This window comes from Rhinatrema bivittatum, chromosome 1, assembly GCF_901001135.1.
Source record: "Rhinatrema bivittatum chromosome 1, aRhiBiv1.1, whole genome shotgun sequence".
In the NCBI taxonomy this organism is placed as follows: Eukaryota; Metazoa; Chordata; class Amphibia; order Gymnophiona; family Rhinatrematidae; genus Rhinatrema; species Rhinatrema bivittatum.
The window spans coordinates 764,803,581-764,818,363 of NC_042615.1; the positions used below are offsets into that span (position 1 = coordinate 764,803,581).

General features: G+C 45.7%; 1 protein-coding gene across 10 annotated transcripts in view; it reads right to left on the reverse strand.

Annotated features, from left to right (window-relative positions):
- The window catches only part of NEDD4L (NEDD4 like E3 ubiquitin protein ligase), a 907,002-nt gene that overhangs the window by 212,878 nt on the left and 679,341 nt on the right, over positions 1-14,783 (reverse strand). For all 10 annotated transcript variants that reach the window (XM_029579603.1, XM_029579595.1, XM_029579588.1 and 7 more), the window contains 2 exons: positions 419-480; positions 128-230 (listed from right to left, as the gene is read on the reverse strand). In XM_029579603.1, coding sequence (XP_029435463.1) covers positions 128-230; positions 419-480 — 165 coding nt within the window. The remainder of the gene's footprint in view (positions 1-127; positions 231-418; positions 481-14,783) is intronic.

Below are 14,783 nucleotides of genomic sequence, written 5' to 3' on the forward strand. Positions count from 1 at the left end.
CTGGGAGATCTCCCCTCCGGCACCAGTCCTCTGACTATGTGCCCCGTAATCTTACAACCTACTCCAAAGACGAGAAGAAACTACATTAATGTTGTAATACCACCCAGTTAAAGTGTTGATGCCTTACCTCCGCTTCCTCTCTTTGCTCATCATTTTCTTCCTCTTGTCCTCCATTCTTTGGCATGTAGGCCATCTTCAATCTCAAGAAACCCTTTACCCGTGATTTGTGGCTATAAATTAGAAGACAGGTTTACAAGAGAGCTGCATTAGGCCAGGCCATCTCACCGTTTTTTGGGGGGTTTTTTGCAAAAGCATGCATGGCAGACCACTTGTAGGATTATTTTGAATAAGTGAAATTTTCTCTATTAAAAAACAAAATCATTCATCTCCTTAATCTAAGAAAAAAAAAATCACTCACCTCCTTGGTCTAAGTAAAAAATCTTTAAACGTGTATGGTCGTTCCATGGTTGGGTCTTCTGTCTGTTGATATGAAAAATAAAGGGTTTTTTTTTTTTCACATTCAAGAAGTTAGATGTTTTTGATTAACAATGACAGTGCTGTATTAATTAGAACTGCTTGAGATTTACAAAATTAAAGTCAATCCTAAGGAAAATATATCCTGTGATAAATGCTGTACAGATGTGAGACATGCCTACAGCTCCACAGGAAACCATAGGCAGCTTTCTTTAAAATCAGGGGCAGTCTCTGAAGAATGGCTAAGAATCTGAAAGCTCTAGATCTGCAGGGTTTTTTTTTTTTGTTTTTTACATTTTTTAAATAAAAATTTATATCATGGTTTGTACCACTAGAATTGACGCATAGTTACTAAATTATTAACATGTTTCCCTGTTTCATTTCATTTCAATTTGGAATCTTTGGGGTAGATTTTCAAAGGGTTGCGTGTGTATTTCGCGCAACCCCCGAAAACCTACCCCTGCCTCCCCCCTGCGTACGCCGAGCCTATCTTGCATAGGCTCGGCGGCTCGCGTAAGTCCCGGGGCTTCGAATAAGGGGCTGGCCGGGGGCATGTCCAAGGGCGGGGCAGGAGGGGTGACAGCGGTCCGGGGGCGGGGCCGAGTGCTCCGGCACAATGGCCTGTGCCAGGGCAGGGAGCCAGCGGTGCGCACAAGTTACTCCTGCCAGAGGCAGGCATAACTCCACGAAATAAGGTAGGGGGAGATTTAGTTAGGGCTGGGGGGTGGGTTAGATAAGGGAAGGGAGGGAAGGGTGGAGGAACAAAAAAAAAAGTTCCCTCCGAGGCCGCTCCGATTTCGGAGCGGCCTCGGAGGAAACAGAGGCAGGCTGCTCGGCTCGGTACGCGCAGGTTGCACAATTGCGCACCCCCCTGCGCGCGCTGACCCTGGATTTTATAACATGCGCGTGGCAGCGCGCGCATGTTATAAAATCGGGCATAGATTTGTTTGCGCCGGGTTGCCCTCACGTAAGTTTAAAGATTTGCCCCTTTATGTTTAAAAAAATGCCTGAAAAGGGCTAACACAAGTCACTTCAAATGTGTCTCTCTTGTTCTGTCAGACATGGGGAATTAGTTATCTTTCATCATGGAAGATCATCATGGAAGATCTATTAAACTCTGTTTTAGTATGGCTGTTTGGCTTCCAAAATTAAGGGGATATATCCAAATTCAGCTACCCTGAGCATTTTAAAGTTTAAATTGTACTTTTGACTTGGCAGTTTCCTCCTGCTTTCTTTTGGGCTCCCAGTTCAAGAGGAATCAGCCTCTAAGGGTTATGAAACCACGGGACTTCATTCGCAACTCCACGGTGTATTTCTCCTATTTTTTATAACTTTCTCTGGCCTCTGGAAAGTTTGTTCCAGTCAATGGTGACACCATTAAGCAGTGGCTTAGGTTCTCCCTACTCCTCGACCCACCACCTCCATGGGTCTGTAAAAACTGCTCCTACACTATCACGAAGACAAAGCCAGACCTGGAAGGCTACCCTAGGGTCTGCACACTGGTGTTGATCCACCAGGCCAGCCCCATAATTGGACTTCTAAACATGAAGGCTAAGTTGGTCATCTGGCTGGCAGTGTGCTGGTTTATATCCAACTGTTGGGAGGATGGCGCTAGAAACAGCTTTAACCCTATAACGCTGCAGGACTGGATCAGTTTTATCCATACACAGTCCAACCAGTGAGGGATACAAACACACCATTCAGTTAGAGCAATGGGGAATTTTCTATAGAATATTACATCTGACTCTGATGCAAACACCAGTGCATTGTCTGGCCAGGCTCCCAGAGCAAGCATAATGCAAAATGCATATTCAAAAAGGGAAGGCTAGTGCAGATGCTGCGAGTTTTAGCCAAGTACAGTATGGATTGTTATTAACGAAGAATTGATATCTTACAGGGTCATTCATGAAAGTGCACTATGACGTTAACACCATAACGCATGCGATATTTCTCACAGCAAATGTGATTTTATAAGTATCAAACCCATACAAATTAATCTTAAGTGCTGAGCTGGAGCTTCAGAGATGATTCTGTTGGTATCCATTTCATTAGAAAACATAACTAAAGAGCAGGTGCATCAATGATTTATGAAGTACCTGTGGCAGTCTCTGCAAATCACCAATTTGTATCACCATTCATTGATACTGACCCTCCAGGAATTTCCCCTCACGCTGCTGAAACCACTTGAATACCACAATACGAACCAGATGTAAAAAAGATTCAGTGAGGCATTCATTTTTATGTATTAGCATGTCTTCAATTCGCCAAATGAAAAGAAATGATATAACTGGCGTATATTCTGAATAACAGGAGACAGAGATCGGCAGGCAGTCAACAAAAGACTTTTAATGAGTACCATACGAACCTTCTGGCAAAGAGCAAAAACATGACCAAAGGACCCCAGGAGATAATTGGCAATCAGTTGCCCAGCTATCTAATGCACAGAGGAGCCATGAAAATCCAGTTACTGTCAGCGAGTGCTGCCTCTTGTCATCTGGACTGCGCTGTTTTGTTAGCACACACACCTGCAGAGCACGGATTCATGAACATTTGAAGTTTGGTAGTGGAGAGAATGGGGCTTAAGCTGACCCTGATATTCCATATTTATTTATAAGCAAAGCTTTTATAGAGCAGGAGATTTTGTTTCTTCCCTCTTTATCCATGTAGTGTGCACAAAAATATTTTAATGCTTTACAAAAGTTAAATATTTTATAATTTCACTTAGACAGGAAGTGGAGGGGTGTTTGCAAAGAACCAGAAACCAGTCTGAAGGATTAGGCGCTATGCTGTCAGAACCGCTGGTTACTCTTTGCTATCACATATTGACCCCACAAGCAGTTTCCTTCGCTAAATAGCTCCTTCAATCTGGCAAGTTTCTTTAAAAAAAAAAAAAAAAAAAAAGGTATTAGTTCTGATCAGAGCAGTTGATGCTAGTAGTCAAAACATTTATGTCCTGATAGAACACCATATTTGCTAATATTGGGTGGAACGCATGAACCTGGGACTCCAGTCCTGATAAGCAACTGTCCACCCTAGTGTCACCTGCCTTAATGCAGCAGCAAAACCAGATTGAGAAGTTCTAGGATTTACAAGTCTGGTGACACCTTAAGGCATCCGCATCAGTGCGCTGCTAAATGTAAATATTTCCCTAAGCTCAATGGATTTAAAGCCTTGCCCTGCATCTATGTTGTGATTAGAATGTAAGCTCTGCTTAGAAAAGACTCTCTCTTTTGTGTTTTTTTTATAGCACTACAAACGTCGACCAGAACTATCAAAGTGATAAGAGGTAGTAGTAACATCAGTCAGCCTGATCACAGAATCTAAATGCTCCTGTGACATGACAGCAAGTTCTCTGCCTGGACATAGGAAAATTAGTTCTTACCTGTTAATTTTCGTTCCTGTAGTACCACGGATCAGTCCAGACCGTGGGTTGAGCCTCCTGTCCAGCAGATGGAGACAGACCAAAACTGAAAGGGTATCCCATATCAGGACAGAGCCTACCCTGCAGCCCTTCAGTATAACCATTGTCAAAGCAGATAAGAACAAAGATAACCAAGAAAAAAGGTCAAGCAAGTAACGAAAGAACTCAAGTGAGTAACAAACTAAGCCATTACAAACACTGAATTGACTCTGTATGAGAACGCTCTTGCATGCCCTTGATCATCAACACAGATGCTTCCGGTGTCCTTTGGATAATGACAGGTATCTTTCATCCAGAGACCTGTAGAAAGAGCTTCGAGTGGATGGCAGAAAAAGGAACAGGGAAGGGCGTCTGGACTGTTCCGTGATACTACAGGAATGAAAATTAACAGGTGAGAACTAATTTTCCTTTCCCTGTACATACCCGGATCAGTCCAGACTGTGGGATGTACCAAAGCTTCCCTAAAACAGGTGGGACCGAGACAGTCCCGCTTGAAGCACCTGCCGACTGAAGGAACCAAACACCGGAACTTGCACATCAAGACGGTAATGGTGAGCAAAAGTATTCAGGGATTTCCATGTAGCGGCCCTAAAAATTTCCTGCAGAGAGACCGATTGACTCTCCACCCACGAAGTAGCCTGAGAATTCAAAGAATGAGCTTGTAGGCCGTCAGGAACCGCCTGACCATGGCAGATATAAGCTGACGAAATCGCCTCCTTCAACCACCGGGCAATAGTAGTCTTAGAAGCCTGTTTGCCCTATTTCGACCACTCCAGAGAAGAAAGAGATGATCGGAGATCCGAAACTCATTGGTGATCTGGAGGTAGCGCAGTAACACGCGTTTCACATCAAGCCAATGAAGATCGCCCCCAACTGGACTCGCGATGTTTTCCGGAGAGAATGCGGGAAGCTCCACCGACTGGTTGACAAGAAAAGAAGAAACCATCTTCGGCAAGAAGGAAGGAACAGTTTTGAGAGAGACCCCCAAGTCAGAAAACCGCAGGAAGGGCTCCCGACAGGACAACGCTTGGATCTCTGACACCCATCGAGCAGAACAAATAGACACCAGAAAGACTGCCTTAAGCATAAGATCCTTGAGAGTAGCCCGATGGAGAGGTTCGAACGGATCCCCATAGAGGGCCCAAAGGACCAAACTGAGACTCCAGGACGGACAGGTGGACCGGAAGGGCGGCCTTAAATGCTTGGCACCCCTCAAGAAACGAACAACGTCCGGATGAGACGCTACAGCGGGCCCTTCCACTCGACCTAAGAGAGAGCCGAGAGCAGACACGGACGCGCAACAAGCTGAAGGAAAGACCCTTGGAGAGGGCTTTCTGAAGGAAAGAAAGAACCACCAAGACCGGGGCTGAGCGCGCCAAAACACCCGATTCAGCACATACATTCTCAAATACCTTCCAAATGCATATATAAGCCAAAGAAGTAGATGGCTTACGAGCCCAAAGGAGGGTAGAGATAACTTCCTCCTTATATCCTTTCTGTCTCAGACGTCTCCTTTCAAAACCCAGGCCGCTAGACAAAAGCAATCCGCCTGGTTGAAAAATACGGGACCCTGCCGAAGCAGGCGAGGGAGATGGCCGAGACAAAGGGGCCCATCCGTCGCCAGGTTTACCAGAGCCGCGAACCATGGTCTGCCTCCAGGATGGGGGCAGACCATAGATGGGGCCACCAGAATGACCAGCCCCTTGTGAAGTTCGATTCTTCTGAGAACTTTGCCCACGAGAGGCCAAGGAAGAAACACGTACAGGAGTATGTCGTGGGGCCAGGTGAGAGCCAGAGCATCCACTCCCTCCAAACAGTGCTCCCTCCAGCAGCTGAAGAGCCTGTTGGCTTTGGCATTGCTCAAGGTTGCCATGAGGTCCAGGTGAGGGGGACCCCACCTGTTGTTGATCAGATCCATCGCTCCGTCCGAGAGCTCCCACTTGCCTGGATCAAGGCACTGGCGACTCAGGAAATCGGCTTGCACATTCTCCTTGCCCGCTATGTGGGAGGCTGTTAGGCACTCCAGGTGACACTCCGCCCAGGCAAGGAGCTGGCTGGCTTCCAGGGCCACCAGGCGACTCCGGGTGCCCCCCCCTGTCGATTGATATAAGCTACCGTGGTGAAGTTGTCGTAAAGAACTCGTACCTCCTTGCCGCGGAGCAGAGGAACAAATTCTTGGAGGGCCAGACAGACTGCCCGGGACTCCAGGCGATTGATGTGCCAGCGGGATTGGACTGGAGACCAGTATCCCTGAGTGGTCCGGGACTGGCAGACTGCTCCCCAGCCGGAAAGACTGGCATCCGTCATGACTATAACCCACTGCGGAGTCTGAAGGGGCATCCCCTTCAGAAGGCGCGGCAGTGATAGAGTCCGAAAGCGGGAGGATCGTTTGAAAGTGTTCCGACACTGGCTGCCAGTGGGATAGCGAAGCTCACTAATAGTTGTATATGCGCAAAAGCCCAGGGAACCAGGTCGATGGTGGAAGCCATGGTCCCCAGTATCTGGAGATAGTCCCACGTCATAGTAAACAGGAGTGAGAGCAGGTTGTGCACTTGATCTATAAGCTTGATTGCCCAAGCGTATAGCAGGATCACCTTGCCGACCCGGGTATCAAAGCATGCCCCCAGAAATTCCAACACCTGGGACAGCTGGAGGTTGCTTTTGGGAAGATTGACTATCCAGCCGAGAGAGGTAAGGAGAGCCAGGACTCAGTCGACTGCCTGTCGACAGAGGACCTCCGACTTGGCCCGCACGAGCCAGTCGTCCAGGTAAGGATGGGCCAGGACTCCTCATTGGAGGGCGGCCGCCACCACCACCATGACCTTGGTGAACGTATGCGGCCCAGTGGCTAGGCCAAAGGGCAACGCCTGGAACTGAAAATGCTGGTCCAGAATGTGGAAGCGAAGGTACTTCTGATGCTCGTGATGAATCGGGATGTGTAAGCAGGCCTCCTTCAAGTCAAGAGTCGCCAGAAACTCCCCGGAGTGAACTGTCGCTATGACCGCCCTCAGGGTCTCCATCCGAAAATGTGGCATCTTGAGGGCCCGGTTGACTCTTTTGAGGTCCAAGATTGGCCAGAAGGAATTGTCCTTTTTCGGAACTACGAAGTAGATGGAATACTGGCCTGCGCCAATTTCTTCTGCCGAGACTGGGACAATTGCTCCCAAGCCCTGGAGCCTGGTGAGGGTTTGATTCATGGCAGACTGTTTCAAAGGTCCGCAAGGAGAAACGACGTGCAGATCCGGCAGATCGCGAGCAAATTCTAAAGCGTAACCATCTCTTATCTCGAGGACCCACTGGTCTGACGTAATTCTGGCCCATTCCTCGTAAAACAGAGAGAGATGACCACCAAGGTTGGGAACGGAGGAATGGGCCAGCCGAATCTCATGGGAAGCCAGCTTGGGCTCGAGGCGAAGGAGCTCCATCTAGGAAGGACTGGTGGCCTCGAAAGGACTGAGACTAAGACTGGGATCTGGAGGAGTAACCTCTAGTAGAGGCTCCACGCACCGGAGCATTAAATCTACGCTTGCCCCTGAAGCGGGAACGAGAGGGAACAAAGGCTCTCGTCTGTTTCGGATGGTCCTCAGGCAGCTTATGAACCTTATTCTCCTCCAAGGAGTTAATAAACTGCTCCAGGTCCTTGCCGAAGAGCAACTTACCCTTAAAAGGCAGAGTGCCCAACCAAGACTTGGAAGACGGATATGCCGCCCACGTGCGTAGCCAGGGGAGACGTCTGGCTAAGACCGCCGAAACCATCACCTTTGCCTGGACGTGGAGGAGGTCGTACAGAGCATCCGCCCCATACGCTATGGCACCTTCCAACCTCTCAGCCTGCTCCGCCTCTGCAGACAGGAGGTCCTGGGTGCCGAGTACTGCTGGTCCCACCTAAGGCTTGCCCGCTGCATGAAACTGCTGCAGATCGTCACTCGAAATCCCAGTGCCAGAACTTCAAAGATACACTTGAGATGGAATTCAAGCTTGCGATTCTGCACATCCTTCAGGGCCATGGCTCCCACCACTGGAATGGTGGTATGCTTGGTGACCGCAGAAACTGAAGAATCCACTGTGGGAATTTTCAGCACGTCTAAGCAGTCCTCAGGGAGAGGATAGAACTTGTCCATAGCTCTCCCTATGCAAAGCCCTGCTTCGGGAGCTTCCCATTCCTGGAGGAGCAGCAACTTGTGCATAGGATGGAAGGGAAAAGCGCAGGTGGGAGCCCTAAGTCCCGCCAGGACCGGGTCCATATGCGCAGGCAGCGTGGCAGTAAGCGTATCTGCCGGGGGCCCCTCAATCCCTAACTCCTGAAGAACAAATGGAATGATGGGCTCCAGTTCTTCCCTTTGAAATAATCGTAGGACCCAGGGATCATCCCCTTCTAGAGGGCGGGCGTGTATGCCACATCTGCATCCGGATCCTGAACCGGAGCCACCAGAAGGGCTGGGGGGAGGGGCCCCCGGCACCACCCGCACCCTGACGGACCCCTGCGGATCCAGAGCCGCGGGGGCGAGTGAAGGGGGCAGCTGTGGAATCTTGGCAGGAAGAGGACCTGAGGAAGGGTCCTCCTCCTCCTGCAAGCTGGCCAGGTAAGATTTGTGCATTAGAAGCACAAACTCAGATAAAAAACGTGGCCTGGACTTGCCGGAGGGGAGGGGTCAAGGACCACCTCTTGGGCCACACGGGGCTCAAATCGGGGGAGGGGGGGGAACTGAGAAATTTGACTCCTCACTCTCCTGCAGCCCTGAATCGGGGGCTGCCGAAACTCCCAAAATGTCCGCTGTTCCCACGGTTTGCCAGCCCGGGAACGGACTTGGCCATGCGGTGGAATAAGTGACCCCGGGTTGGAGTTTTAGTCACTGCGGGGGAGGTGACTAAACTGGTGGTCCAGTCACTCCCCCCCACCAGGCAGACAGCCAGAGCAAAGTCCCTCGTGCGAAAGCTGCGCCAAGAGTTCTCCACACGCGAGGCAGCAGTGTGAACACGGCAATTTCTGTGAGAAAAAGCCGCGAGCAGGGAGAAATTTGCTGGGCTAAGCTGCCAGGAGGAGCGGAGGCAGCAGATCGAACCCTGCTCGCTCCTCACGAAAAAACCTTGGCTGCAGACAATAAAGAAGAAAAATGCCCAAAATCAAAAGTACACTTTTTTTTTTATATACTTTAAATAGGGGAATGGCACATCCCTAGGTGTACTGCCGGGGAAGAGACGTCCCGGAGCAAAGCAGCCAGGTGGGGGGAGTGACTGGACCACCAGTTTCACCCCACCTGAGGATCAGCGGGAAAAGGGCCTAGGCTACTGAATGCAAGGGGCAAGCCCCCCTGGGCCCCACAAGAGCGAGGAGACAGCGCTGTCTCCTGTGAAGAGAAAAAAATGCAGAGACAATTCTATGTACTTATTAATTTATTTTTTTTTTAAACTAAGAGACAATAAAGTACTTGCTTGATCTTGGATAAAGAAATGAAGGAGATAACCCGCCGAAAGAGGGCTAACTATGACAGATCAGGGAACTGCAGGGTGAACTGTCGCATCTGCTGGAGACAGACAAATACAGAAGGGCTGCAGGGTAGGCTCTGTCCTGATATAGGATACCCTTTCAGTTTTGGTCTGTCTCCATCTGCTGGACAGGAGGCTCAACCCACGGTCTGGACTGATCTGGGTATGTACAGGGAACGCTTGGGTTGATTTTCAATATCTTGGCAAAACTTTAAAGTGAAGCATTGCTGCTTATATATGACTGCCTTGGTTCCTGCAGTTCTCTCTGAGCAATTGTGCATGGGGGTGCAGACACTGCTGCGAATGCTGGCAGGGAGTAATTGCAGGGTGGGTGTCACAGACTGAATTTACCAATGAATTATATTTTTCAATCTACATTATAGAAAACAATTTCGAAAAACATTCCATCAGCACATGCTGAATGGATGTTAACAGTGGGCTCAAGGGAATGTTGCAGAGAGTGGTTTGTGTTTAGTTTTTTTTTATTTTCTAAGGACAGGAATATGATGGAAAAATGCTCCTTTAATGAAGCCCTCAAGGACTTTTGCAATGTCAGGATAAATCACTTCCTAGGGTGTTCTAATGCTACTGTCAGAGGCAGTTTTGACTGTGATCCCTGTACCATCTCTTCCCTGTACCCTACCAGAGATCCTCCAATGAACCATGTGCATAGCCAAGTTGCCACCATTCCACAAACTAAACACATATTACATAAAACTGTCTATAAACCTAAAGTTCCTAATACTCTTAAGTTAAATTATACAAAAAAAACAAAACCCAAACATATTTAATACAGAACATCAAGTTATTTATACAGAACTGCTAATACAGAATGTTAAATGATTTATACAGAACCGTTACCACAGAATGTTAAGTTTCTGCAGAATTGTTCATCTTAGCAAGCAAACATACCCTAAAGTTAATCTTTCAAGTTCATGTTATTTTCCCCTTTCTAAGCTTATCCCAGTTATATACTACCTTGTTTCAATGTAAACAACTTCACTTGTTCCCTGCAAACCGACGTGATATCCTGTATTGAATGTCGGTATATAAAAACAAATAAATAAATAAATCCTGCACCAATGCCTGCACCTATTATAACGTAGGTATCACATCATGAAATAATTTGATCTCTTTCCCACTGTGGCATTTTTACATCGCTGTCCTTATTGACAGAAGACAGATAAGGACTGCAGGGCCCAACTTGTATGCCAACAGATGGTATTACAAATGTTGATTAGCAGAGTATCAAGCATGGATAAGAACTGTTCAAGCATAGCTTAGCTTTTCCAACTGGCAGCTGATGATTGGTAGTTTAGTTGTGATACAGCTCTGAGCTGTATCCCTCTTGTTTCATGGCACTAAAAGGGATGGAGTTTACTCCTCTACTTACAAGGCAAAACCCCCTCACAAACGCTACCTGACAACATTGTGATCTCATAGCGTGACATGGAGGGGCTCGTAACACGAGGTCTTTACACAAAAATACAATGGCAAATACTTAATAAAGTCAGGGAGTCACTGGCTGCTACTGCTAAAAGTGTTTGGCTCAGAACTATAAACCTGAAGCTGCTGGTTTGATTTCTCTCACCAGTCACTGTGACATCTTAGGTAAGGTGAGCTCCAGAGAAGAAATTAGGGATGTGCATGTAAAAAAATAATTGCTGTTTCATTTTGTTGCATAGGAGTATAAAATGTGTTTGGTTTTTTTTTTTTGCTCGTGCATGTTTGTACAAATGCATAAAATCAATATTGTGTGTGAAGACAGGTTTCTACACATTAAGATGTATGTGCATAAAGCAATGCAACACAACAAAACGAACGCATATCCCTAATAGAAAACTAGTCCCCTAGGAACCAGCAGGCCCGAGTTGCTATTTTAACACATACTACAGATCGCCATCTGACACATTCTCTTGCCATCAATCCTCACTGTCTTTTTGCCATACTTTCCTCCCTCTCACCCCCCTCTCCTTCACATTCTGCACACTGACTACTTCCATGACAGAATCACAAGATTAATCTTGAATTCTCCACCAAGTCATCCCCACTACTCCCCTTCCCTCCTCTCCTCTTTCTTTGGCCCCCTTCCACCCTCTCTTCTTCTGAATCACAGAGAAAGCAACTGTCCATCTTCTCTCCTCCTCCAAACTTACTACTTGATCCTCTGATCTCATTCCCACCCATCTTATCAGCTCTACTTTCCCTGCGGTCATTCCCTCCATCACCATCCCTCAATCTATCACTTTCCATTGCAAATGTCCCCACAGCTTTCAAACATGCTCTGATCACACCACTCTTCAAAAAAATCCTCATTGGGACCCATCTACTCTATCTTGTCCCACTCCAAGTTGTTTCCAAGTCACACATGCTCTATCTATTTTTGATCAATACACGGTTTGATCTCACTTATACCCTGTTTGTATCAGTTCGTGACCTAGTGTACTTAGTTATTTTTGTATTAGTTCATAAAAAATTGTACTAAGTTGTTATATCTGTAAACCGGAGTGAAGGCAGCTTGCTATACTCTGGTATATAAAAACTTCTAAATAAATAAATAAATCATCCCAGCTCTTTCCTACTTTCACATCCAAACTACATAAATTTACTATTCATTTCCGCTACCTTGACTTTCTTTCACCTCTAGCCATTCTTAATTGACTCCAATCGGCTTTTGCTCTCTACATTTCACAGAAACTGCCCTTGTCCAAGTCTTCAGCAACCTCCTTCTGGCCAAATCCAAGGGACTTACTCTGTCCTCCTTCTTCAGCTATTTGCTGACTTTGACACTGTTGGTCACCACCTACTAATTTAAAAAAGATTTATATCTTGTACCCTCCCAAGGGTTCTTGAAATTCTTTTTTTCCACTTGGATTTCAAAACTCCATTCTGACTTGGTTCTTGTCTTTCCTTTTCCCATCGCACTTTTTGTGCATCCTCAGGTGGCACCTCCTTCACTGCTACCTTACTACTAATCGGTGTGCCTTAGAACTGTCCTGGGCCCTCTTTTATCCTTACACTTGTTCCCTTTGTGCTCTGATCTCCTCCCATGGCTTTCAGTACCATCTTTATGCTGAAAACTCCAAGATCTACCTCTCTACACCATAAATTTAATCTGGAATCCGATTGCTGCCTGGATGGTCCACTGTCACCTTACCATGGCTACAACCATCTTACCTTTCCACCCAAAACCCATTTCTCCTCTTTCCCCTTTCTCTATTTCTATACACACCATGAATCCATGATGATACGATCCCTCCCTTTCCTCCCCTCCTTACCCCCTACCCTGGTAACGTTCCTCCCCACCCCACAGACACATAACCCTGTACATAATTTCCAATATTCTTCCCAGTTTCCATCTTGCGATGGCTAAGTTTCCACCCCGAACCAGCAAAGTTTCCAAGTTGAGTTAGCTATGCTAACAATGTTTCTAATCTGCTCTTGACATCCTTGCTCAAATGTTGCTCATATGTTTTTGTTCAGTCCCCGACTATTAGTCATTTAGTTCGAGGTCTCATAAACCTCGGGTTTTTTTTTCCTCTGTTTTTCCCCCTTGTACTGTTCCTTGTAACCTTTCTTTGTTCTTTTTTGACTGTTCTATGTAATTAATTTGTTCTATTGTAAACCGGGGTGAAGGCTTCTGCTAAAACTCGGTATATAAAAAACCGCAAATAAATAAATAAATAGATAACATTTTAATCCTTCCAGTCCCTATATACTGTTAACCCTGAGGTCATTTATGACTCCACCTCTCTTCTACACACATTCAAAACATTATTAAAATGTGTTTCTCTCTCTATATCACCACTAAAATCTGTCCCCTTCCTTTTGGAACATTACCAAAACCTGCTTCTCACAAGTCTCCCATTCTACTATAATACTATATACTGGTTCAAAACATTTCTAGAAAACAGAGGATACAGAGTCAAAATTCATAATAAAGAATCCCAATACCACCCTTCTAATAGAGGAGTGCCGCAAGGATCATCACTTTCACCCACCCTTTTCAATGTCTACCTGCTACCACTCTGCCAACTACTTACAAAATTAAGCCTGAAACATTTCCTTTTTGCAGACGACGTACAGATCGTAATCCCTATAAAAGAATCAATCTCAAAAACAATGGAATACTGGGACAGTTGCCTATTAGAAATTAAACTTCTCCTCAACAGTCTAAACCTTGTACTCAATGCTTCGAAAACAGAATTCCTGCTCATATCACCGGAAAACAATAACACACTTCCTAAACCACCCACACTCCTTCAAACAACCCACGTAAGAGACTTAGGAGCCATCCTAGACAATCGTCTCAACCTCAAAACATTCATTAACCAAACCACCAAAGATTGCTTCTACAAATTACATATCCTGAAAAGAATAAAACCGCTGTTTCACACTCAGGACTTCAGAACAATCTTGCAAGCAATAATCTTTTCCAAACTAGATTATTGCAACTCATTACTATTAGGCCTCCCAGCTTCTTACACCAAACCTTTACAAATGGTTCAGAACTCTGCAGCCAGAGTCCTTACAAATTCCAGGAAAATTGACCACATTTCACCTATTCTCAAAAACCTCCATTGGCTTCCGATCCACTATAGAATCATGTACAAAACCATTAACATCATTTACAAAACTATCAACCAACACACGCAACTCGACCTACAAATACCACTTAAAAAATTCACCTCCGCCAGGCCTATCAGGGAACACTACAAAGAGTTACTCCAAATTCCAAAGGCCAAAACCTACCAACATAAATCCTTGAGTCTCAGAGCCTTCTCATCAGCAGGTCCAGCTCTCTGGAACTTGATCCCACCTGATTTGAGACAAGAGCCATGCTCTTTAACATTTAGGAAAAGACTAAAAACTTTGCTTTTCAAAAAAGCATTTCCAAGCCTTGAATAAAACCTCCTCTCACTAGCACTAACTCGTATGCAATAATGGAATGTAAACACGAATCAACCAACCTCAAACCCTCTCTCACTAATTCCTGCTGAATATTTATCATACTATTACCATTCACAACTGTGTCATATTTATTCATTTGATTACCTATGTACTGTTTCATAGTCTTATTTTTTCACTTGCTATTCTAATGTATCAATAGGCTGAAATGTAAATATTTTGCTGTTCAATTTCTCCCCTTCCATCCCAAGTTTATTTTCCTTGTTTTTTGTAACTTTCCCTCTCCCTTTTTCTGATTCACTGTATTTAAAGTTCAAGGTTCTTATTGAAAATATTGTTTTTTACGTTACGTTATGCTTTACACTCCTTGTTATTTGTAAACCGGGTTGATGTGATGCCTATCATGAAACTCGGTATAACAAAAACAATAAATAAATAAATAAATAAATAATCTATTCAGAATTCATCTGCATGACGTATCTTTCACATCGCC